This window comes from Salvia miltiorrhiza, chromosome 6 (assembly GCF_028751815.1).
Source record: "Salvia miltiorrhiza cultivar Shanhuang (shh) chromosome 6, IMPLAD_Smil_shh, whole genome shotgun sequence".
Classification (NCBI taxonomy): Eukaryota; Viridiplantae; Streptophyta; class Magnoliopsida; order Lamiales; family Lamiaceae; genus Salvia; species Salvia miltiorrhiza.
Window position 1 is genome coordinate 9,068,387 of NC_080392.1, and position 25,766 is coordinate 9,094,152.

The following is a 25,766-nucleotide window of genomic DNA, read 5'->3' on the forward strand; positions in this document are numbered from 1 at the left end:
AAAAAGTAACTGTCGATGCCTGCCGTCTATTAATTATTATTGCTATATACTCCGTACTAGTTTATAATTACCAAACCAACCTAACACATGAATCATGCATATTAGTATAAATCTTATAATGATTGCCCCTTTTTTTTAAAAAAAAAAATTGGTGGGACAATTTTTATTATTTTTTTTCATAATTAAATATGTTTAATAGAGTATGTTTATTATTGCTATTATTTTTTTTGCCTTCTTTGTATAACTTCAGTACATATATAATTTTTTTTCATTTAATAAAGCTCTTATATAAATTTATATGTATATTACTTATATCTACAAATTTATTTAACGTCATGAAAATGAAATGATTCCCACGCATATTGCGTGCATGGGTGATAGACTAGTAACATTCTCCCTCCATTCACCAATCAACTTCCTCTTTGTCTCTAAAATTTTGTTCATCAATTAACTTCCTACTTTGCTTTATGGACATATATATTCTCCCTTACTTTTTAAATTACTACAATTTACTAATTGGACCCACCACACTCTATCATTACTTGTCTAATTAATCCAATTTTGATATTAATTAAATGGGTCGATTATATTATTTCCATTTTATTTATTGTTCAGTTTATTTATATATTCATTTTTCAGTTTATTTATTTTCTGAAAAATTAATTTCTAGTTTATTTATTTTCCAGTTTATTTATATTTTTTCTGAATTTTAAGTTTATTTATTTATTTTCAAATTTTCAATTTATTTATTTTCTGAAAATTTTATTTCTAGTTTATTTATTTTCCAGTTTATTTATTTATTTTCTGAATTTTTGGTTTAGTTATTTAATTATTTTCGAACTTTCAATTTATTTATTTTCTGAAAAATTTATTTCTAGTTTATTTATTTTCCAGTTTATTTATTTATTTTCTGAATTTTTGGTTTAGTTATTTAATTATTTTCGAATTTTCAATTTACTTATTTTCTGACAATTTTATTTCTAGTTTATTTATTTTCCAGTTTATTTATTGTTGGGAAACTTGTGGAATATCCTAATCCTTGTTTTGATGATACCAAAATTCATAGGTCTTAATTGTAATAGACTAGAACTGTTTTGAACTCAAGTGTTAGAGTTCGTTTCTAGTTTAGCATGCGGTTCTGAAGACTGAAGACTGAAGACTGAAGTACGAATGACTGAAGACTGAAGACTGAAGATACCAACTGAAGTATCAGTTGAAGAATCAGTTTGGAACTGATTACTTAATGCGTGCCACGGACTGATACTAAAGTCAAGTATCAGTTGAACATGCTTCCTCGGACTGAACTTCCAACGTTCAAAGGAAGCCACGTACTCACGAAGTACAGAGAGATCTCAGGATCACGAAGTACAGAGAGATCTCAGGATCTTATCTTTGTAGAGGTCATTCCTATCTGGTGGCTACTTTATCAGAGACGTCACATCTCCTGTCTATCAAGAGAGCCATTTCCACCAGACAAGGAACCTCGAAGATTGAAGCCTCAGCCCAAATTCGAATTGCTCTCCAACGGAAGAAATCTTGAGGACGTTCTACGCCAACGGATCTATTCAAGAGTTCTCCTACAAATACAATCATTAGTGTTTTATTAAATAGAGTAGGTGAATGGAATAGTATCTGTGTGGCTTCAAATACAATTAATTTTGACTTGGAGCTTCCATCTCAAATTTTCAGACACAGAGGTACTAGTGTGTGTTTCCTTTTTGAAATGAAATATTAATTCCCAGCATTGATCTTTTTCGGCAATGATTTGAGTTTGGTGTTGTTTTCGCTTGCTCTGTTGTCGTTGTCAAAGGATTCTTTGAATTGATCCGTTGTTGCTGTGTCCTTTCAGTAATGGATCACTAACCAATGCTAATATTGCCATTTTTTGTTGCTCTGATTTGATTTATCTATTTGTGTGATTAGAATTCATCTGCTTCTATGGCTCATTTGAATGTTCGTTTGATTTCTTCTTGCAAAAATAAAAATAAAAATTGGGTGTTTATTTCCATTTGCGAGGTAAGTTTTCCCTTATTGACAGCCTTTTTATTCTAAATAATGGCTACGATTTCTGTGGACTTGTTAGCTCTGCAGCAGCAAGAATACTGATTTCTTGATTGTATTTGAAGGATTTGAGTTGTTAGGAATTGGTGATGGAGACCAAAGCTGTGATCAATACTAGTACTCCTAAACAAAAAGGATTGTTGCAAACCGCAGAGTTGTACAAGGTCACCATTCTCTTACAAATATAATGCTTATTTTGTATGTTACCACTAAACTAATTACTACATTTTTTGTTTAATTAATTTCCCAAGTATATAATGGGTACTAGCGTGTATCCACGAGAACAACAATGTCTCAAGGAGCTCAGAGCTATCACATCCACTCATCCAAGGTAATATAATTGCTTCATCTAAACTCATACTAGTTTGGGCTGTAAGTACTAGTGGATCTTTCTAGTAACTATCCAAACACATGTATACGTATAGTGGTGGAGCTAGGAATTTAGTTCGGGGGCTGAATTTTTTGGCATTCCGTATATTTTAGGTATTTTTTATTAAAAGACAATTATAAGAGTAATAATAAAGAATAACATTTTCATAGATTATATTATATAATTTCAATATATATTACAAATTTTTTGGGAGCATTTCGTACATTTTTGGCGTTTTTATAATTACCAAATTCCAACCTAACACATAAACAATATTAGTATAAATCTTATAATAATTTGCCCCTTTTAGAAAAAAAAAATTGGTGGGGCAAATATATATATTTTTTATAATTAAATATGTATATATATAAGAATATATTAGGTATATTAAAAAAAATTAGGGGGAGCATTGCCCCACCTCCTTTGGCCGTAGCTCCGCCACTGTTAATACATACTTGGAAATAGAAATAGAAACATTCTATGATTCTGATAGTTAGGTACAATTTCCTAGTGAAATTTGTTGCTGACACATATTTTTTTTTTTTGTAGATATTTACAAGATTAATTAGTTTGTTCATGTTCAACATTAATTGTTTCTTATCATTGCATCTGATCTGGAGATTAATGAATATTAACATCATATTTTTCTTCAAAGGGCTGTGATGGGTACGGCACCTGATGTGGGACAGTTTATGGCCTTGCTTTTAAAGGCAATCAACGCGAAAAAGACGATTGAAATTGGAGTTTTTACTGGATATTCCCTTCTCGTAACTGCCCTCACAATTCCAGATGATGGAAAGGTTACACACACTTTTTCCTACATGATATCGTTTTAGCTGGTTGCTATAGCTACATATTTAATTATCAGATTAAAAATGTGGGCATAGATCACGGCCATAGACATGAACCGAAGCTCGTACCTGATTGGATTACCTATCATCGAGAAGGCCGGGGTGGAGCACAAGATCAATTTTATCGAGTCCGAGGCTCTTCCGGCTCTTGATCAGTTGCTGAAAGATGTAAGAGTTTTGCTTCCCTTTTCCTCCAGGAGACAATGGCCAATGCTAACCAAATTAGTGTTTGATGCTGCAGCCTGAGAATAAGGGGACGTTCGACTTTGCCTTTGTTGATGCTGATAAAGCTGACTATGCAAATTACCATGAGAGAGTGTTGGAGCTTCTGAAACCGGGTGGTATTGCTGTTTACGATAACACCCTTTGGCAAGGGACGGTGGCGATGGATGAGGGTTCGGTTCCGGAGAGCAAGCTGGTGACGAGGAAAGATTCGATAGGGTTTAACAAGTACATTGCAGGTGACGCTAGAGTGCAAATCTCTCAAGTCCCTCTTGGTGATGGGATCACTATCTGTCGCCGCAACTGAAATTCTTCATCTTTTGGATGATGCTCCTCATCAAGCATTTCAATATGTCGGAATAAATTGTTAAGTGATTGTTGTTGGATGCTCTGCAAATTATTATATGATATGATATGATATGATATGGTTTTGTTGCATTCCCTCTAATTTTGGTGTGGTTTGAGTCTGTAAAATGAATATATATGATTCATTGGGTGCACCTATGCATCTAAGTTTGGATCATTGCAAGTTTGTGGTTTAGTTTGGTGTGATTTGACATCAAAACTGAAATAAATTGTAAGCTATATACGATTTAGTGATTAATTTTGTGAAATCAAATTAAAGTGTATTAATACAATAATTAAATTAAATTGTATTAAAGTGAAATCATGATTTAGTGGGGTGTTTGATTTGCTGTTCATAATTATACTTTTTTCGTCGCTAAAAATTGTGGCTTTATTATTATATTGGGACGTCCCTAAAAATGGTGGTATTTTCTTATTTGGAAATAACCCAACTAAATTTTTCTCTCAATATTTACAAAAAAACGTGGGATTAAATCTCTACTTAAATACAATTACCACACTTTTTCTTAAAATCTGTATCATCTCTTTTGGTCCACAATTTTTAGGGACGAAGAGAGTATTCTTTATTCCTCAAAAATTATGGTATGTACTTATATAATACTATTATGTTAATCTCATTATAAGTGGTATGTATTTTATTTTGAACTAGTACGACCATCCGTGCGATGCACGGCGAAATCGAAATTAAATGATATGTTTAAATAAAAATATATAAATATTAATCAGAAATAAAATATAATAAATGCAAAATATGGTTTAAAAATAAAATACTAATTACTCAATAAAATTTTGAATTTAAAAACGTAATTTTCAATTATGTATAAAGTGTAATGATAATTATAGTTATTAAATTATTTTAAATTATTTGATAATGAAAATTAATAGTATACATTATTATTATAGAGTATTTCACATAATAATAAATAAATAAATAAATATTTTCATTCACAAACATAAATAAAAAGTTGTAAAATTTTAACAAAGAAAAAGAAAATAATATTTTAAAATTTTAGTAAGCTATTCGTTTTAAATTCATTTTTGATAATTTTTTTACCATATTAAAGATCTTCTGACGAACTTAAGCTTAAGATGCACATTAAATAGTTTTTTATAAATTAAATTTGATCATGTTTAGAAAAGAATTAAAATTATAAAAAAGAAAAGAGAAAAGAAAAATAGTTAAAAAATTGATGGGAGGAGAGAGATAAAAAATTGAGGGAGAAAACTGCTCTTTTATATATTATATAGATTGTTCTATTACAACTGACATATTTCATAAATAACAAAAATTAATCCTGGAAAAAATATAATCATGTCACTTTTAACCAATTCACAGACAAATTTTTTAACCAATTCACACCTCTTTAATTCTTGTGTCCAAAAGTTTAATACTCCTTCCATCTCATTAGAATAGGCTCAATTTTTTTGGACAGTGATTAAGAAATTACTTTTAAGAAGAAAATGAACTTATTCTAATAGGACATTCTGAAAAAAGAAAATAAGCATATTTTAGTGGGACGGCAACGAGGGAGTACTAATTAAGGGACTAAGGGAATATTAAACTAATAAAAAGAGCAATGAATGAGTAATTTCTCTAATTGTATTATTGGTTACCATTTGATTTGATTTGATTTGGGTTACTTTCTAAAAACTTAACTCTAAACTTCAAACCATAATTTAGTAAAAATATAAATCAAGGGTGAGAATTTAAAATATCAATTTTTAGAAGTTATCTATGAAAAGAATACCCACCTTCATCCTTCTTTCATCACCAGTACCTTTGATAATTTTCTCTAAGAAATTTCTTATAAATTTATCTAAAACTCACCATTTTTCCATTATCAGTATCCTTGACAATTTTTTTAATAATTTTCTATTAAATTTATCTAAGGAATTGATAACGAAAAAAAGTTTTTCATTATCAACATCTTTTCTGTATTTCAATACTTTCAATAATATTTTTAAGGATTAATAGTGTTTTATGTCTCGAACTTTCAGCGTTTTTCATAAAATGTTCCAAACTTTCATTTTCTCCTAAAAAACCCCAAACTTTCAATTTTTCCCATAAAATATTCTACTATACAAAATCCGGTGACAAAAAGATGATAAAAAAACTCCGAACTTTCACCGTTTTCCAACAATGGTGGTTCTCAGTATGGTTTTCCAACAATAGTGGTCCCCAAAATATTTCTTTCGGCGAGATAATTCATTTTTTTGCTACCGAATTTTGTATAGTGGAACATTTTATGGAAAAAATTGAAAATTGAGAGTTTTTTAGGAGAAAATGAAAGTTTGGAACATTTGGTGAAAAACGCTGAAAGTTCGATATATAAAACACTATTAACCCTATTTTTAATAAATTTTTATTACTATAACTTATTATAAGTTACTTATAGTATCAAACAATTTCAAACACAAGGGAGTGAATAGAAAAAATTCCTAATACATGTATGGGATATATAGAATAGACAGAACATTAGAGTGAGATACGTGGACACAGAGACTATAAATTGGCATCAAATTCAACGCTCTGTTTGGAAGTCTATCTAACACTTTGATTTCGACGTTGTATTAACCCTAATCCCCTAATTTGATCTCATCCAATTTTCTTCAATTTCCATGGAAGATCTCCCCGCGCCTCTTCTCCTCGAGATCCTCGGCCGTCTCTCCGACTCCGCCGACGTCGCCCGCTGCCGCGTCGCTTCCCGCGCACTCAACTCCGTCGCGCGGGAGATTCGGTCCGTCCACCTCTACTGCTCCCACCTCCGCTACGCCAAGTCTCGATCCCCTCTCACCCGGTCCTCCATCACGCCTTTTAAGCAAGTTTTCTGCAGATTGATCTCCGAGTTGCACGTTGTAGAGCGCGTCTTCATCGGCGTCGAGAAGCCGCTGCTCCTCGTGGCGTTCGACGACGTCGAGGATGAGGACGATGATTTGTTCCTCAGCGACGTCAGTTTCACCAAGGAGTGGCTGCCCAAGGTTTGCCGGAATTTGAAGTCGATTTCCATATCGGATTTTTGGGTGCAGTCCTGCTGGAGGCGAACCGACGTGCTTTCCCTAATTTCTTCTTATTGTGAGCTGCATTTCTCATTTCTTGCTTATCTACTCTGTTGACGTGCGTGCTTTGTTGTTGTTGTTCGTGCGGATATACTGCTTCGTATAATTCGTCTGTTTTGTTGTATGTGAAGTGTATTCAATCACTCATACATAAGTTAAGAGCTTTGATTTTAATGTAGAGATATCAAAATAGTGCTGCTTTTCTCTGGAAGCACTTAGGAAACAGAAGGACAATGATCGTTGGTTTTATGTGGGATTGAGTTACTTGATCGTTATTTCATTTACGGGTTAGTTTTTGCATAATAGAGTTGGAAGCTTTTTATAATTGATTCTCATCACTGTTGGATTTTCATGGTTTAAACCTGTAGAGTGGTTCTTAGTATGAATTTGTTTAAGCCTCTAAAGAGGATTGAGAAATGAGAATGATGATTGCTTATATTTGTACATAGTTTGATGCTTACAGACAAATTGAAATCTGAATTATTATTTTCTGGCTGTGCAGGTTGTGAACTTCATGAGTTAGAAGTTAAAAATGCGTGGCTATCTGTTGATGGCTTAACTCCTATGCCAAACCTCACAGTCTTGACGCTTGAATTTATTAGATTGGATGATGAGAACCTTGAAAAGGTGAATGACAGTTTCCCTTTGCTTAAAGACCTTAATTTAATTGGGGTTGGAGGACTTAAAGATCCCAAGGTCCATCTCATGCACCTTAGAACATGTCATTGGTCTGTGTCTAATGCTCCAACCTCTATATCTATTATTGCACCTAGTCTTGTCGATCTCACTCTTAAATGCGTGAAGCCAAATCTCCTTTTCATTGAAGCTCCGTTATTGTCCAGCTTGAATCTGTCTGTTGATAGCACTTGCAACTTGAAAGTGAAAGAATTCTCTCATTTGAAAGGGCTTCATCTTGAATCTTCAGGCCTCCGCAATCTTCTTCTTGCATTTCCTTTCAGCAGAACTGTTGAGAATCTAACTGCTGTCTCAACAAAGTGGGAATCACCAGTCGCAGTTTCCAAGTCCATTCTCGAGTTATTGCTTCATGTGTGTCCTAATGTTAGCTGTCTTACTTTGACTTCAAGAGTTTGGTCTGAGTTTGAAACATATACAGGTCTGGAAGACTTAGAGTCCAGGGTTCAGATGAAGGGATTGAACGAGATTACAGCATATTTAACTGTAAATGACATTGGGGTTACTTTGTCCACCATTTTCTCTTTACTGGATAGTTGTAGTGGCCTGTCTAACATGGCAATCTTCATCCACCGTGATGTTGTTTCTAATGTGACGAGCAATCTTATCTCAGCGTGTATGGCCCATTGCACTAGGGTGAGATGGAAATGGGGAATGTGGAAAGAGGGAACAAAAGAGACTTGGATTTCTGATGGAATCTAGGAACCTCAGTTAAACACTTCATCTGATCTGTTCAATGGATTGGATTTTCTGAAATAAATTAATGGGCTTTCCATTCTATTCGTCAGTTGACTTAATTACCTAAAGAATTTATGGGGCAAGGGAAAGTTCAACCCGGTAGATGCAGCCAAGTTGGTGTTTGTTATCCTGATGATGGTAAGGACTGTTATCCGTGAAAAGGTGTTTTGTGAAGTTGATTGATTAGCTGGTTGGGTGCTTGACCACAATCAGAGGATGCAAGTTGGAGAAAGATCGAGAAAAGATGCAAACCCTTGGCGTAATTTCCCGGTAGCTTAAGCCAGGCATCAGTTAATAACTTCAGCATCATGAGCTTTCAGTTAAGTTGAGTCGGCATATTTGTTTAATTGATAAGCTGTATCTACCTGTAAAGAATTTGTCACTGAAAGATTGTTTTTGAGGAAATGTATAGTGTGTTATATAGATGGTCTAAAATTTCTCATTCTTTATACTCAGCTATTTTCTTCTTCTTTTCACACCATTTAGAAACTCTCAAAATCCTCTCTACTTAAGTTCTTGAGTTGGTCTCCTGTACACTCAAATGTATGGAAAAGACGATCGGATCAAGATTAGGGCACATGTTGGATCGGGCTGGGCGCGGTCTTAGAAAGTAACTATTGTTATGATGAAAAGTAATAATCAACCTGAAGAAATGTACTATTTCGAAACATTATGTTTTTTAATATCAATGATTGTTTTTTGTTACAATAATGATTATTTAAGCAAATGGTCAAAAATGCAAGTTCTCATAAGTAAAATAAACATTACTCCCTCCGTCCACAATTTAAAGCCCCACTTTGGTGTGGGCACGGAGACTAAGAAAGCTGAAAAATGTGATGTGGATGAAAGAAAAGGAAGCTGAAAAATGTGATGTGGATGAAAGAAAAGGGTAGTGGTTAAAGGATTAGATTACTTTTACTAATTTGTGATTAGGAGATTGCTTTTAATTTCCGATCCAGGGAGAGGGAGCAACCACGAGACTTCTGAGCGATCGAAAGCCGCCGCTTCGCATTCCGGCGGCAACGGCTCCGATTCAGAGAGAGGGAGGCGCGCCGCTTCGGTTTCCGGCAGCAACCACGACGCCGCTTCATATTCCGGCTGCATCGCCTCCGATCCAGAGAGAGGGAGCAACCACGGCACTTCTAAGCGATCGAAAGCCGCCGCTTCGCATTCTGGCGGCAACGGCTCCGACACACATAGATCGAAGGCGGTGAAGTCCGTTTCAGACACAACCGACACCGATTGACAGAGATCGAAGGCCGACATTTGGGTTTCCGGCACAATCGACTCCATTTCTGGTGGAGAACAAAACCAAGTGACATAGTGTAGCACAATACCCTCCATCGAAGATGAAGGGCAATTAGTCTTTGAGAGATTCATCGAGTAACAGAGAAAGCAACACAAGACAGAGGAAGATGGAGAGAGGCAGACGAATAGAGAGAGACTATAGATCTAGGGTTTCTTCTAGAGAGAGGAAGACAAAGAGAGAGCCGATATAGATCTAGGGTTTCTTCCAGAGAGACGAATACAAAGAGAGAATAGCTGGTAGATCTAGGGTTAATTCAAGAGAGAGAAATATAAAGAGATCGTATGGAATTCTCCAGAATAGCATAAATGAAGTGCCCGATTTTTATTTATTTAATTAGTTAGTGTTAGTGAATTAATTAAGGAAATAATTAAGTGGGTTAAAAAATGAGGAGGAATAATTAATGGCAAAGGGTAGTAATTTTAAATAGCAAGGGAGGGTAAAATGGTATAAAAAGCAGAATGGGGCTTTAAATTGTGGACGGAGGGAGTACTTTTCTTCGTATTAATAATTTTTTTTTCTTTTTTATGTGTTATTTCAAAGCAATTATTATTATGGTGAGAATTAATTATAGACATGAATAAAGGTTATATTTTTGAAATATTACATTTTATCATATTAATAATTATTTTTTCTTATGACAATAATTATTTGAATGATTACTTGGTTTTTTTTCTTTCTATATTTTATTTATTTTTACCTTATTTTGAAGTAATTATTATTATGAGATCAAGTAATTATCAACATGAAGAAATGTACTACGTTCGTCCCACGAATTTTGAGTCATTTTTTTTTCCGACCGTTTCACGAATCTTGAGTCATTTCTATATATAGTAAGAATTTGGGAAAATGTAAGGGATTTTAATTAAACTTATCTTAATTAATTGTGTAATTTTCTATTTTACCTACACACTTAAAACATTAATCTAAAACTCCTTAATTTCCATGCTGAAAAGAAGTTACTCAAGATTCGTAGAACAGAGAGAGTAATATTTTTAAAACATTACCTTTTATTATATCAATAGTTACTTTTTCTTACGACAATGTTTATTTGACTAAATAGTTAAAAGTACAAGTTCTAACGAGTAAAAGTAACATGTTTTATTCATATCAATAATTATTTTTTCTTGCTATAATCATTACTTCACTAAATAACTAAAAGTAAAAATTTTTATAAATAAAAGTAACAATTATTGTGTATAAATATAATAATGTACACACAATAGGAACTCAAGATTAAAGTAAATCATAATGAATAAACATCTTAATCCGGTGAAAATAAATTCAAATGCAACATGAAGAAGGAAAGGAATTACATATCTATCAAAAATTCTGCCAAAATCTATAATATACTTCCTCTGTCCCAATAATGAAGACACAATTTTTTTATTGGGTTGTCCCAATAATAAAGACACACTTCTAAATATAAGGAAATAATTAGGGCTTAAAATATCTAATAAATTGCACCTTAATTAAAAGGGTAAATATCATAAAAATCCCTAAACGATACCCATTTTTATCAAAAATACCCTAAAACTTTTGAAATGTTCTCTAAACCCTCAAACTATCAGGTTTTTATCAAATATATTCCACATCTATTTTTCGGTTATCAGAAACGTGATGTGGCTCGTTGGATGCCACAGTGTAATTTATATTCTATTTTTTCTAAATGACATGAAAAAAACGACTTTGTTTCGTACCATATTCTATCGTATTTATCCATAATTCTAGGTTATTAACGTGAATTTTAAACACGGTAGGAGTGAATTTTAAAATTCAGAGTGGATTTTTTTAAATGATATGGTATGAAACAACGTCGTTTTTGTCATTGCATTTAAAAAAAATAGAATATAAATTACATTGTGGGATTCGGCGAGCCACATCACATTTTTGGTGACCGAAAAATAGATGCATGATATATTTGATAAAAACCTGATAGTTTGAGGGTTTAGAGAACATTTTGAAAGTTTCAGGATATTTTTGATAAAGCGGGTATATTTCAGAGGGTTTCATGATATTTACCCTAATTAAAATATAAATATGTTATAAAAAACCCTAATTTCTAAACACATCTCTCACTCTCTTCACCTCCTTCCTTCTCTCCTCCCTTTTCTCGGCCAAGTCGCCGTCGAGCACCCCACGGTAGGGCTGCCACCGGTTCAGGAACCGCCGGTTCCGGGCCTGAACCGGTGGTTCAGGTTCAAAAATTTCATGAACCTAAACCGGCCCGCCTAAAAATTGAAGGGCCGATTTTTGGACCCTGTACCGCCGGTTCCAGGCCGGGCCGAAAACCAGCGGTTTCCGGGCTTTTTTCATTTTTTTATTTTTTTTAGTTATTTTTTTTATGAAATTAAATGATTTGTGATGAAATTTCAAAATTTTTATTCAACTTAAAATATAAAATATAAACATGTGTTGAAATTGAAAATAAAACATGTAATATCTTTTATGTCATATTTTTAAATTAAAAGACTTCTGTTGAAAATTTATAAACATGACAATTAATATATTTTTTAAATAATATTTTTTTTTTGTCATCTTAATTCTTAAGTAATACTTGTGTCATCTTAACTAATATCATGTCATTTTTTTAAATTTATAACAAGTTATAAACTTATAAAGTTGACAATCAAAATATTTTTTTTAAATTAAATGACTTGTGTTGAAAATTGAAATACAATAAAAGAAAAATAATTCTAACACATTGACAATCAAAATAATGCATAAAAATTGATATATTTGTTGAATTTATTCTATGTGCAAAAAAAATATTACAAGGATACAAATAACAAATCACAATCTTCAAAATTGAATAAGTAAACTAACTAATCCTAACTAAATAACTAATTCATTATAATAATTCTGAAAGAAAATTGTCTGGGGGGGGGGGGGGAATACTCCCTCCGTCCCGACCAAGACGCTACATTTGCTTTTCGGTACAGGATTTAAAAAGTTGTAGATTAATGTTTTAAGTATGTAATAATAAAGTGATAAAGTAAGAGAGAGAAAGTAAGAAAGAGAAGGTAATAAAGTGATAAAGTAGGAGAGAGAATGTAATAAAGAAATACTTAATTAGTGTTAATTAAGTGTTTAAAATTCCTTATTTTTGCCAAATATAGAAATGTAGCATCTTCGTTGGGACGGCCCAAAAAAGAATATGTAGCATCTTGGGCGGGACAGAGGGAGTAATAATTAAGGGCTTGAGCTCAATTTTAATATTGTTAGAAATGGATATTAGGCCCATTCCACCCTTAAAATGCCTTATAAGGGAGAGGAGTTGCCTCACCATATAAAGTGGCTCATGCCACTATCTCCAATCCAATGTGGGGACACTTCAATACACCCCCCGCACGCGCAGCGTGGACTATCCCAAACGCCATCTGTTGACAACGATATTGGGGGGCCCATCATTGGATTGGATTGGCTCTGATACCATGTTAAAAATGGATATTGAGCTCATTCCTCCCTTATAAGGCCTTATAAGGGAGAGGGTTGCCTCACCATATATATAAGGGAGGAATGGGCCCAATATCCATTTCTAACATGGTATCAGAGCCAACCCAATCCAATGATGGGCCCCCCAATATCGTTGTCAACAAATGACGTTTGGGATAGTCCACACTGCGTGTGCGGAGGGTGTATTGAAGTGTCCCACATTGGATTGGAGATAGTGGCATGAGCCACTTTATATGGTGAGGCAACCCTCTTCCCTTATAAGGCCTTTTAAGGGAGGTATGGGCCCAATATCCATTTCTAACATGGTATCACAGCCAACCCAATCCAATGATGGCCCCCCCAATATCGTTGTCAACAGATGGCGTTTGGGATAGTCCACGCTGCGCGTGCGGGGGGTGTATTGAAGTGTCCCACATTGGATTGGAGATAGTGGCATGAGCCACTTTATATGGTGAGACAACCCTCTCCCTTATAAGGCCTTTTAAGGGAGGAATGAGCCCAAATCCATTTCTAACAAATATAAATATTAAAATTGAGTGGCCTACGTATCTTCATTGAATAATGAAGAATCAAAGCACACGTAGTTCTCTTAACTTAACTTACCTAATCGTAGTCCTCTTCGGCCTCGGATCGTTCGGACTCGGTGAATTCATCGTTTGGGCTCTCATCGGCTTGATCCCATTGGTTCTCTTGATCTCGCAACTCGGCTTTGAACCAATCATCAAGCAATATGGTGGCCTCCAAGTTTCGAGGATCCATGTTGCTTATTCTTTCGTCCAAGACAAGCCCACCAACTCTAAATACTTGCTCGACGGAGACCGTGGAGGCCGGGACCGCGAATAACTCCTTTGCCATGGTGGCGAGTATGGAATATTCTCTCTCGTGCGTGGACCACCAACTCAAGACGTCCAATTATTGACCACCTACATTTTTAAAAGTAAATGTACTAGACAAATATATATCTAACTCGTTAGTAGTATAGCTTCTTTGTGTATGCATAAATGAATAAGCGGCTTGAGCCCATTCGTTTTGATCAAAACTACTATCTAAAGTGGATGAGCCATATTGAGCATGTGAACTACTAGTACCACTTGAAGAGTATGAGGGGTTTGCAAGCATGTATTTTTGTTCATAGTCATTAAACAAAGTTCTAAGTGTGTTATCTATTCTAAGTTTAATATCATCTAATGCGGGAAGGTATCATTCTAGCACTTCATTATTTTTTAATCTTGAATCATAAATATCCCTAAAAGTACCATAATAAATTTCTAACATGCGATAAACACTGCCAATTTTCATTGTAGGATCTAAAATCTTAGCGAGTAAAAAACATCGGGAATTTCAAGAAAATATTTAAGCCACTTAAGAATCATTTGATATGATACGTCCTTCAAATCGTTTTTTTTTATAACAATCATTTAAAGCAATACCAATAAACATGCAATGTTTTAAAACTTTAATACTAGTGCAATAATAAACATCAAATAAATCCATAGTAGCATTTTGAAAAACCTTTAAAAGTTAAAATAAACTACCACATCTTTTCAATAAGAGGGTAATAAAAGCAAGTTAGCCTCGGGAATTGATCTAAAAAAATCACATAAATGATCAATATGTTCCATGGTAGATACAAGCATGCCAAATGTTGAATTCCAACGTGTAGAAACATCTTTAACAAAATTCGTATATCGAATTTTTTTACCACGATAATATTTTTGCCATTTTTTACCAATACTAGCTTTTCTATGCAAAATATTAACGGCTTGTCTAATGAGATCAACAACATCATTAATAAGAGAATAAACATCTTGTACACATCTATTTAAAATATGACAAATACAACGAGCATGAAAATACCTACCATTAAAAGAGGGTGCGCATGCGGCAGCTAACTGGGAATGGAGGCGGTGTTGGCGGATGCATTATCAAATCCAACAGATAATATCTTATTTAACATGCGATACTTATTTAAAACAGAAATAATCAATTGAGCAATATCAGTAGCATTATGTATTTCATTAAAATCTCTAAATGCAATTAAACATTTTTGAATTAACCAACTTTCGTCAACCCAATGACAAGTAATACACATATAAGAATTTTTTTTGGAAAGAATCACTCCATATGTCGGAACATATAGAAAATTTTTGATTTAAATTCTTAAAATATTTTCTTAAATCACGTTTTTTTTTTTCGGCTTGTCGCCTAATAACTTTGCACATAGTAGTTCGACCAATTTTTTTGGCGGCCGGATTATAAGCATTTTTCATAATATATTCAAAAGACATTTTATCGGCAAACATAAAAGGCAAATTCTCCATTGAAACAAAACGAACCATGTAATTTTGAGCATTTTGTGGATCAAATTTCCATAAAATATTACCTTGTTCATTACCTTGGCCTTGGAAAGCTTCGGGATGTAGTTGAGTTTGAGTTGTATGAATTCCATACTCGACGGGGTGCTTACTCTCCATGTGCCTTGAGAGGGTGCCATAACCCCCTCCTGCTTGCCATTAGTAAGTAGCGTTGCAATAGTTGCAATAGGCAACGAATCTCTCGGGAGCATTTGGACCATTCTTTGACTTTTTAGGAGCGGGTTCCCTCCTAAAATGTTTTGTGAAAAATGTTAGAAGTAAGTGATTTACCCTTACCCTTACCCTTACCCTTACCTCTAGTGGGAGGGATTTCCTCCTCCAAGTTGTGACGTGCTTGCTCGGCTTCCTCCTCTGCCTCTTCGTTATGCAAAGTACATGCATATTCTTCATCCTCCGCTTCTTGAAGTTGTCTAACATATGCTTCACCCGCCAAATCGGCAGCCTCCCGGCGTGCACCGTAAGGTCCTCGGTCAACTGGCACTTTCAACGTTCTCCTAGATGATGATGATGGAACTTGAACATTTTGAGTAAACTCAGGAGAAGTGGGAGTGCTATCAATATCGACATTGATGGACTTGCCACGGTTACTACGACTATGAGACATTATAACAAATAAACAAGTAGAGAAAAGAATATAGATAATAGAGGTTAGAGAATAATAAGTAAGAACAACAAAGTAAATGAGCAAGTGAGTGTAGTGATAGTGTAATTGAAATTAATATATAGTATAGTAAAGTATTTAGTACTTAGTAGTAGTAGTAGTAATATAATGTAAAGCAAGAACAATAAAGTAATGGAGCAAGTGAGTGTAGTGATAGTGTAATTGAAATATATAGTATAGTATAGAATTTAGTACTTAATTGTAGTACTAGTAGTAATATAATGTAAAGTAAGAACAATAAAGTAAAGGAGCAAGTGAGTATAGTGATAGTGTAATTGAAATATATAGTATAGTATAGTATTTAGTACTTAATAGTAGTACTAGTAGTAATATAATGTAAAGCAAGAACAATAAAGTAAAGGAGCAAGTGAGTGTAGTGATAGTGTAATTGAAATATATAGTATAGTATAGTATATAGTACTTAGTAGTAGTACTGGTAGTAATATAATGTAAAGCAAGAACAATCACTACTACAAAAGTTTACATACATAACAGTGCATAGATAACGGTTTTTTTCAAAAACCGTTATCTATGAGCGCACTTTTAGGAATAGATAACGGTTTTGCAAAAATCCGTTATCTATGTAGTGTTGTCTATATGCATAGATAACGGTTTCAATTAATTCGTTATGTTTTTGCGTTATCTATTAGTTACATACATAACGGTATTACAAACCGTTAAGCCGACCGTTATCTATGTGCGTCTTTTTATAACGGTTTTTCTAACCGTTATATATGAGCGCTTCAATACTGTTATGTATTATTTTTTATAGTAATTATTTTTAAATTTAATAATATTATAAATTAAACCTAATTATCACTAAAAGAATTCTCCATTTCCCACTTCCATCTTCTCCCCCGAATCTGCGATTCAGTTCCCAAATCCATCTTCTACCCCGATTCAGTGCCCTAAAGGCTCCGGCGCCGACTCACCCTGGCATCGATCTCTATTCCCCGTTGTCTCAACCGTGGAGGCAGCCACAAACCACATTCCTTTTGGCCTCCAATCTTAAAACCCTAGGTGTCCCCGTCGCCGCCGCCAACCCGATCTCCGCCGGTCAGCAAGCAACGAACATCGACGCTGCTGTGAGAATTTTTCCAGATTCCCTAGTGTTGTTCTTCGCCCCTGTTTCCAGTTGCTGGTTTACCTTGCTTTACCCCAGAAACGCCTCCGGTGAGAGCATCTCTGCTAAGGAGAGGAAGGCCGGCCTCGTTCCGAGCATCGTCTTCGAGGCTGAGGATGGCCAGCACGGCGGCAACAAGCGCATCATTTCTGTGCAGAGCAATCAGGTTAAGAAGCTCGTGAACCATTTAGGGCAGTCTTTCTTTCTCTGGCTGATTTTGTGAAATATTGGTCTGATTTTGTGAAATATTGGGGTTTTCTGTGGTGAGATGTGGCTGAGCTAGCTCTAAATGGCTATTGAACTTTTGCTTTTGTTTTTCCATCAGTAGACATGAAATGAAAATAATTCTGCATTTAAATAGTGAAATGAGCGAAGGGGTTTAGATAGATAGGAAGGAATGCGAGCTGGATTACATAAATTTAAAAAATATTTTATTATTTCTATAATGCTATTGAGTTTTCATACAGCACTGGTTGGAAATTCTTAGGTTATGCACTGATATAATCTTTCTTGATAAATGTCGGTTCCATCTTCATCCTGTCGGCTCCATCTTCATCCGAGCACAGATGCAATGCTTAATGTTACATTCATAAGGGCTCCATCTAGTGCTTGGTTGAAACTTGAAGGTTGATGTTCCTCTAGTATTTAGAGGAGATGATGTTTCCCCTAGGCTCAAGAAGGGTACGTAGAAAATCTTATCCTGGGATTTATTACCATTTTATGCAAAGCTCACATTTCTCTTACTATTTACTAATGTAGGATTCATATTACCGTAATCGAATGTTGTGTGTTCTCCTTGAATCTAAAAACTCTACTGCATTGTGAGGTTTTACTTGATGCTCGTGTAGTTGCAACCTTTAGGTTTACTAGTATTTCTTCTTTTATGTTCCTTAAGTTTGTTCCTAGCAAACACATGGTAACAGTTTTGTGATCTGGTGAGTACTTAGTATTTCTTCTTTTATGTTCCTTAAGTTTGTTCCACGTGTGAGCTGCCTCACTAATCCTATCAAGACCTGTCCAGTAAGCCAAAAGACTTCCTTTACATGCACGAACCTACTTAGTTTTTTCAGTTGATTTGGTGGCTATGTGTTCATCCATAAGATTTCAAATTTGCAACTTGTTACTTAAATCAATAGGTTTGCTCAAAGGCTACAGAACCGGGTAGCAAGAATAGGAGACTTAACACAAGCCTCCTTGTTCGCTATCTCAACCCATCTGGAAAATGGAACATTCTTATTGATGCTGGCAAGTATGTTAAAGATTCTCCCTGTTCTGACCCTTAAAAAACAATGCTTTCTCGTTTCTTATATCTGTACATCTTTGATCATTGAATACGGGAATTATAGGAAACTTCTTTATATAATTTGTTTTTATGATGCAACTCTTAGTCCTTATTTATAAAAGACCAAAGTGGACTATATAATTGTGACGGAGGGTGTATATGCTATCTACTAAGTTTTCATCATGCTTAATGCAGGTTTTTCTATCACAGCGCTCTGAGGTGGTTCCCAGCTTATGGGTAAGCTAGCTTAAGTTCATTATCTTTGGACTGCTACAGCGATACCAAATTTTATGTTACTTGCTAATGTGCACGCAATGGCTGGCCTCATTTTATATTACTAGATGTTTGTCCATATACTGCATTTGCTTCGGAAATTCTTCCTTTTGTGGTTTCATGATTCATAGTCTGCCTAGAGAATCTTTGGTGTTTATACCAATGCCTCATGTGGCTTGTTTCCCTAGACATCCGGTACTGCCAGGAATCAATAAGTTCCCGGTCTTGGCTGAGACACGTAGCATATGCTTAGATAGTATAGACAACGAGTAATGCTTATTCACGTTTCTCTGCCATTCTTGTTTAGTCTCCCTGTTTTAAATTGGAGAATGTATCTCTCCACCTACAGTTGATCATATGAAAAGAAATTTTGTCTGCATATATGCATATTTCCAGTTTCTGCCAAAATCTTCTGCCATGGATTTTTCTCTTTTTTCCTTGTTTTCTTCTTTTTAAGAAACGTGTTGTGACATACTTCTATTAATTATTGTGTAAGTTCTATATTGTCATGCAAGTTTCTTTTCGTGACTACTTTAATTTCTGTCAGGATAAGAACAATTGATGCGGTTATTATTACTCATTCTCATGCTGATGCAATTGGAGGTCTCTGACATGATTACTTTGTACAGTTTTTGTGTATGATTGACATCGTCAAATGCATGAGTATGTTCATAAGAGGACCTTTTGTTTTTCCAGGGATGGATGATCTCCGTGATTGGACGAACAATGTTCAGCCTTCTATACCGATATACACGGCAAAGCGTGATTTTGAGGTAATTACTCTTTGCCAAATCTGCACTGTCTACTAATGTTCGAGTAACCATATGACTGTCCTAGTGTGAGTTTGAAAATTGGCATATGCTTTTTATGCAAATACATTAGCAAGTTCTTAACTGTTTTTGTAGGCTTTGCTAGCTGCTCTTGCTGTTATGTCGGATCTTATGTTCGACTTCTTGGGAAGGTGCAGTAACGAAGCCCTCAAGGAAGAGATGGAAGAGAAAAGATGGTTGATATGTGCTCTATAAATACCTTGAACCTTCACATTCCATCTATTTGATACTTAATCACCATTGCTTAGACAGTGATTTGTGACCATTTGAGTTTTCAGAAATATAATATATTAAGTTGTGAAAGGTGATTCAGGGAACTTGTATTTTCTTGACCAGGACCTGCACAACAGTTTCATGGACATTCCACATTTTCTATGAGAAGGTAAAAAATTGAGTATCTGCAATTCATTTTGTGGATATAGTTCTGTAATCTTTTATAATTTTTTTCTACTTTAGGCTTCATTCATTTTCATATAACATTCTCAAGACTTTTGGGTTGCACCTGATTAATGGATTTTACCTCAAAGTGCAGAAGAAGACCAAAAACTCATGGATTCTCAGAATGTTTATAGTGCTGATGCAGTTAAAAATTATATGCATTTTCATCACTTTGTATCAACATTGTCAGTAGTTATTAACTTGGTGTGCTTATATTCTTGTTTTTGATGTGAAGGTTAACTTAGTGAATGATGGTCTGGTGACAATGCAGCTTGAATAAAGGGAATCATCTTAAGTAAGTTAGCCTCTTGTAAGATACTTTAATTGTTGACATTCTATTTAATGTTAGTTGTGTGCATTTCTGATTATATTAGTGAAAAATAGGATCTTTTACTCCGTATTTTTGTGTGTATTTTATTTGGTGCATTACCATTACTGTGTGTATGTCAGTGTGCGTAATAAATAGGCATGTGAACTGATAATGAAAATGGCCCTCTTAAATTGTAGTTGTAGTCCCTCTCTCTCCCCTCCTCTCCCTTTCTCTCACATGAAAGTAACTTTAGTCGAGTGTTCCAAGGTTTGGAGTTGAATTTCATTACTTACAACAATAAAAAAAATTAAAAAAATACATGTGCAGATAGTTGCAATAAAGATCAAGAGCCATTATTATTAGTATGAGGGAGGGTTGTCATTCTCCCAGTCACAACCACAGAGGAGGAACCATGGCTGGAGCCCTGATGTTGCTGCTTCCCCTTCTCTTTCCAACTCTTTTCACTCCTTTCAGCCATGCCTTTCCCTCAGTTCTCTCGGTATGTATTTGATGTTTTGGCTTTCATTTCTAACTTTGTTCTCTGTGCTAGGATACAAGGGAGGGAGTATCTGCTTCCTGTTGGAATCATATTAAAGGTAACATGTATTTTCATGTCTCTTTTGGGGTTTCTATTATTTTGAATTACTCTTAAAGTTTCTCTATACTTGTTGTATGTGTTACAAATAAGTGTAAACTTGAAAATGTTTTGGCTTTTTATTTATTGATGGAAACTTATCAGCTTTTACTGTTTGTAATTTAGAGTTGAGTGACTATGTAATACTGTAAAACATTCTGTAAAACCTTTTACTCTTCAGCGCTAGCACTGAAGAGTAAAGAAGAGTTTGGAACAGCATACTTGGCGCCGGTGGCGATGCTTTTGAGCATGAGGCAACTAGAAGAATGCGTAATAAATTTATGGTAGCTTGGGATGGCTTGAGGTCAAAAGACAACCAGAGAATCATAGCAGGTTGATTAACTAGTTCTTGAGGACTTGGTGCTAGAAACATTGTATGATAGATTTTTGTTTTAGCTATAAGGTAGTTGGTATACTTGATATTTGGTTCATTTGTATAATAATGTATGAATTTTTTGGATGATATATAATATTGTTATCGTTGATTTTATCATTTTGTCGTTTTATAAAAACTGTTATAAAAGGTGCAAAAAATCGTTATGTATTCTAATTAAAGATAACGGTTAAAATCGTTATAAAAATTGCAAAAATCGTTATAAAAAGTGCAAAAAAGCGTTATAAAAAGTGCAAAAAACCGTTATGTATTCTATCAAGGATAACGATTAAAACCGTTATAAAAAGTGCAAAAAACTGTTAACTATGATAAAAAAAATTCTAATACATAACGGAAAAATCTTAATACATAACGGTGAAAAACCGTTATGTATTCTATCAAAGATAACGGTTAAAACCGTTATAAAAAGTGCAAAAAACTGTTAACTATGATAAAAAAAAAAAAAAAAAAAAAAAAAAAAAAAAAATTTATTACATAACGGAAAAATCTTAATACATAACGGTGAAAAACCGTTATGTATAACCTTTATAGATAACGGATGCGTACTGTTATGTATGACGCATCGTACCGTTATCTATGCTACTATACATAACGGTTTTGAAACTGTTGTGTATGACGTATAGAATAGATAACACCACTATACACAACGGTTTTTTTTCCTCATACATAACGGTATAAACCGTTATGTATAATCACTATAGATAACGGTTTCATACCGTTATGTATGAGCGTCTCGTACCGTTATCTATTCTCACATACATAACGGTTTTTTAACTGTTGTCTATGATACGTATCATAGATAACACCACTATACACAACAGTTTTTTTGCTCATAGATAACGGATAAAATCCGTTATCTATGAGCGTTTTTCTAGTACTGAATAAAGTAAAGCAACTAAGCAAGAGAATAGCTAAAGAATTATAGAGCAAGAGCAATTTAACAAGAGCAATAGCATATAAAGAATGGAGGAGAATTAGGATTAGAAGAGAAGATAGTGTAGAATTGTTAATACAATGGGGTGAGTTTGAAGGTGGAAGAAGAGGGGTTATTTATAGATAAAATTAGGTATGGGAGAAATTTGAATTTTTAATTTGAATTTGAAAAAAAAAATTGAATTTGCCGGTTTTGGGGCCAAATCGCCTATTTTTGACGGAACTGCCTCGCCCACCATGCCGGTCAAGTTGCTCCTGCTGCCCTCTGCCGCCTGACACGCCTCGTCTGCCGCACCGGGCCCGGCGGGCCGCGGGCCAAGAGACCGTGAACCTTAACCGGCTCTTATGATCTGGCGGTTCGGCCCTGAACCGGCCCGATGGTTAACGGTCCGGGCCGGTTCAGGGTCGAACCATCAGTTTCGGTTGGTCCTTGGCACCCCTACCCCACGCCACTGCCGAGCCACCACCAAGTCTCCTGACTCTTCCTCTGCCACCAGACCCAGCCCCCTTCAGAAATCCCGGCGAGCGCAGCGGTCATCGACCGCCAAAGTCTATCTCGTCGCGTCTCCACCTCTGGCGAAGTTAAGCTACACCTTCGGGCCACTTCGAGCCCTAGACATGAATTGGCTGATTTTCCACCCAATCCGCTGCCTCATCCTCCGCCATCTCCACCACCATCGCTATCACCGGTATTCACTGGTTCACGACAAGTCGCCGTCGGATTCTTCCGCAATACCGACGGCAAATTTTGCAGAATTTGGTGTTTGTGGAATTGCAGCGCGGACATTTCACTATCAAGATTTGATTTTTGAGCTAATTCTACAGATGGGTTGATGGTTTAAGCTCGTGGTGAGAAAATCAGAGAAGATGGGTAATTCGATCTTGCTTTGGAGGTGAATTCTTGCTTTAGACTGATTTTTAGATATGTGGTTTTGGGTTCCAGAATTGGGGGTTTTGATTTGGGGGGATCTCAGATCGGAGGCGTGGGGCTGCCGGTGGCCGGCATTGGCAGCAGACGATGAGGGCACAGTTGGGTCGTTCGCCGCTTAGCAGGCGATGGGAGCACAGTTAATTTAGAAGAAAAAAATGTAATTAAATTAATTAAAATATTTGTAAATAACGAATTTATAAAATAAAATTTTCAGTTGCTATTTAAAATAATGTAAAAAGAAATCATTAAACATTAACTAATCAAATACACTAATAAAGTTGGACACAATACTTTACTCCCTAATCTAACAAACCTTAATCTCCGTGTCCAAATGAAGTGTGTCTTCATTATTGGGACGGAGGGAGTTTTAAGAGGCAATTATCAATTTGAAATTGATTTCAAATTGATTTGAATGGCAATTTTGTAAATATTTTTTAAAAGAATGTCATTCTCTAAGGGGGGGTGTATTAGTTCAAGATTTTTATAGATTTTAAAAGTTCGTGGATTTTAAAAGTCTATATTTTCATCATGAACAGGATCAAGAAAGACTCCTCCAGCGATTATGTCCATACATACTTTTGAGGAGTCAACGGACTTGAGATTGGGTCATTGGATTCTAACCACGACGATAGATTCATCTTTCCAGAAGAAAACCAGAATCCAACTAACTCACAGTCAGAAGGAACTTGCAGATATGATCAAGTTCGACAAAAGTATCAAAACCTAAGAATGAGATTTGAAAATCTCCTTAGGGAGCACCGACAGATCCTCAGAGAGATTCTCTATGTACAAGATGCTCGAAGGACACTCATGCTCTATGTCTCGGACGAAGATGAAGCTGATCGAAGAAATGTTCAAGAGCGCAGACTGTCCAACAGACTGAAACTCCTTAAGTCTCAGAAACAAGAACTTCTACCACGTCTTGAAAAAATAGAGAAAGACTTCAAAAGAACGTCAGAAGTATTTGAAGAAGTGATTCATGAAGAAACACTTCAATTCAGAAGAAAGATGAAACAATAGAAGAAAGTGCAACAACAGTCGTCAACGAAGTAACTGAAGAAGAACCAGTCATCCTTTTAAGGGGGAACTTCCACTGCAGTCAACAACTAATCTAGTAATGGTCAATGTGTAAGTTTCTCTCAACAAGTTCATATGTTTTATTGACTGAGTTCCTTACTTCTTTCGACTGAAAACTGTTTCTAGGCTGATGTGTCATAAAGTTTACTTCTTCATTTTCTCTTAAATGACACGTAGAAATTTCGCCTAAATTTAGTTGTCACACGTTTGCACAATCCCGCCCTTTTTACTAACAAGCGGATTGATTCACGTGCCACGTCTCCATTTGCACGGATTTCAAAAGTTTATTGAAACCGCCTTGTGCACGATCTTCCACATTCTCTTCAAAATCGTTTCATCTTCTGAAAAAGATTTACTCAATCTCTGAGAAATCATTTGTGCCAAAACTATCGAGTGTGTTTTCTCTCCACGACTAACAGTGAATTCCACAGTTCAATCTCTATGACAAAATTTTCTAGATTTTTGCAGAAACCTCTCTATTCAAAATCTACACATGGCAAAATCCACAAAATCCGTCTCTCAACAAGCAGTATGTTACGAGCCCATCGTCACATCCGAGGCTCTTCAGAGTCTCACTGAACATGTCAAGATTAATGAGATCTTGGAACGCCATGGATGGACAAGGTTTGTTCAAAGCTCGCCAGAATTTCTTCTCGACGAACAGACCATCAGAGAATTCTATGACAACATCAAGATTGATGAGTTAACTGGCGACTTCACAGCGGATATCAATATCTTCACCAACGAAGATCTTACAGAATCAACGAAGTTCACCGTCAATTTCTCCCGAGCAGCAAGAGAACTGTTCCATTTTCCAACAGAAGGACCAGCTCCATTCTTCACTGATGATGAAGCCACCAATCTCATGAGAGATACACCGATGAATGATGCATTCTCCGATTTCAACATCACAGATGTCTTGAGCATGTCAAGACTGCATCCTCATCTCAGACCAATTGCCAAAATGATCAAGAAATGTTGGTTTGGCATTCTTGGATCGCCTGGTCATCTTTCAAGACCACACAAATTGGTGCTGATTGCCTTACTTCAAGAAGGCCCATTCAACTGGGAAAGGGCCTATCTTCAAATCCTGGCTGAAGAAAAGAAGGAGACTTATTCCTCTCGACATCTTCGTCAAGGAACAAGAGTTTCATCATTGATCCTTCACAGCACGAAAGGAATTCAATGTTTCTGGAAGAACACCACTCAAGTGTCTTCAACATTCCATCTCTTTGAAGGACAGAAGAGCTCAACCAAAGGAATCTCCAGCCTGGTTAGTAAAACTCCTAGTTCTACAGCAGAGGCATTCTACAGAACTCGAGGTTCAGTCAAAAGGAACCTTGACAGTTCCTCATCCCCAGTCAAAATCTTACTTGACTCTTCTC

General features: G+C 35.4%; 2 protein-coding genes across 3 annotated transcripts; both read left to right on the forward strand.

The window, feature by feature from the left end:
* The first annotated feature begins 1,672 nt into the window (after nt 1–1,672).
* On the forward strand, nt 1,673–4,123 carry LOC130988491 (cation-dependent phenylpropanoid and flavonoid 8-O-methyltransferase 1-like). Of its 2 annotated transcripts, none has more exons than XM_057912362.1 (6): nt 1,673–1,697; nt 2,127–2,225; nt 2,313–2,392; nt 3,087–3,231; nt 3,319–3,450; nt 3,524–4,123. In XM_057912362.1, the coding sequence occupies exons 2-6, from the start codon at nt 2,151–2,153 to the stop codon at nt 3,809–3,811; spliced, it is 720 nt and encodes a 239-aa protein (XP_057768345.1). In that variant the 5' UTR covers nt 1,673–1,697; nt 2,127–2,150; the 3' UTR covers nt 3,812–4,123. The 2 variants fall into 2 exon arrangements, with proteins under 2 accessions (XP_057768345.1, XP_057768344.1); XM_057912361.1 differs by lacking the exon at nt 1,673–1,697 and adding an exon at nt 1,756–2,016.
* Nucleotides 4,124–6,360: 2,237 nt separating this feature from the next.
* LOC130988481 (F-box/LRR-repeat protein At4g29420-like) lies at nt 6,361–8,968 on the forward strand. The gene is made up of 2 exons (XM_057912345.1): nt 6,361–6,943; nt 7,430–8,968. The coding sequence occupies exons 1-2, from the start codon at nt 6,490–6,492 to the stop codon at nt 8,320–8,322; spliced, it is 1,347 nt and encodes a 448-aa protein (XP_057768328.1). The 5' UTR covers nt 6,361–6,489; the 3' UTR covers nt 8,323–8,968.
* Nucleotides 8,969–25,766: the final 16,798 nt, after the last annotated feature.

Coding starts and splice junctions, on each gene's coding strand:
- LOC130988491 (XM_057912362.1), top strand. CDS start 2,151: ATGGAGACCAAAGCTGTGATCAATACTAGTACTCCTAAACAAAAAGGA. Junction 2,393..3,086: donor ATCACATCCACTCATCCAAG/GTAATATAATTG, acceptor TTTTCTTCAAAG/GGCTGTGATGGGTACGGCAC. Junction 3,232..3,318: donor CAATTCCAGATGATGGAAAG/GTTACACACACT, acceptor ATGTGGGCATAG/ATCACGGCCATAGACATGAA.
- LOC130988481 (XM_057912345.1), top strand. CDS start 6,490: ATGGAAGATCTCCCCGCGCCTCTTCTCCTCGAGATCCTCGGCCGTCTC. Junction 6,944..7,429: donor TTCCCTAATTTCTTCTTATT/GTGAGCTGCATT, acceptor CTGGCTGTGCAG/GTTGTGAACTTCATGAGTTA.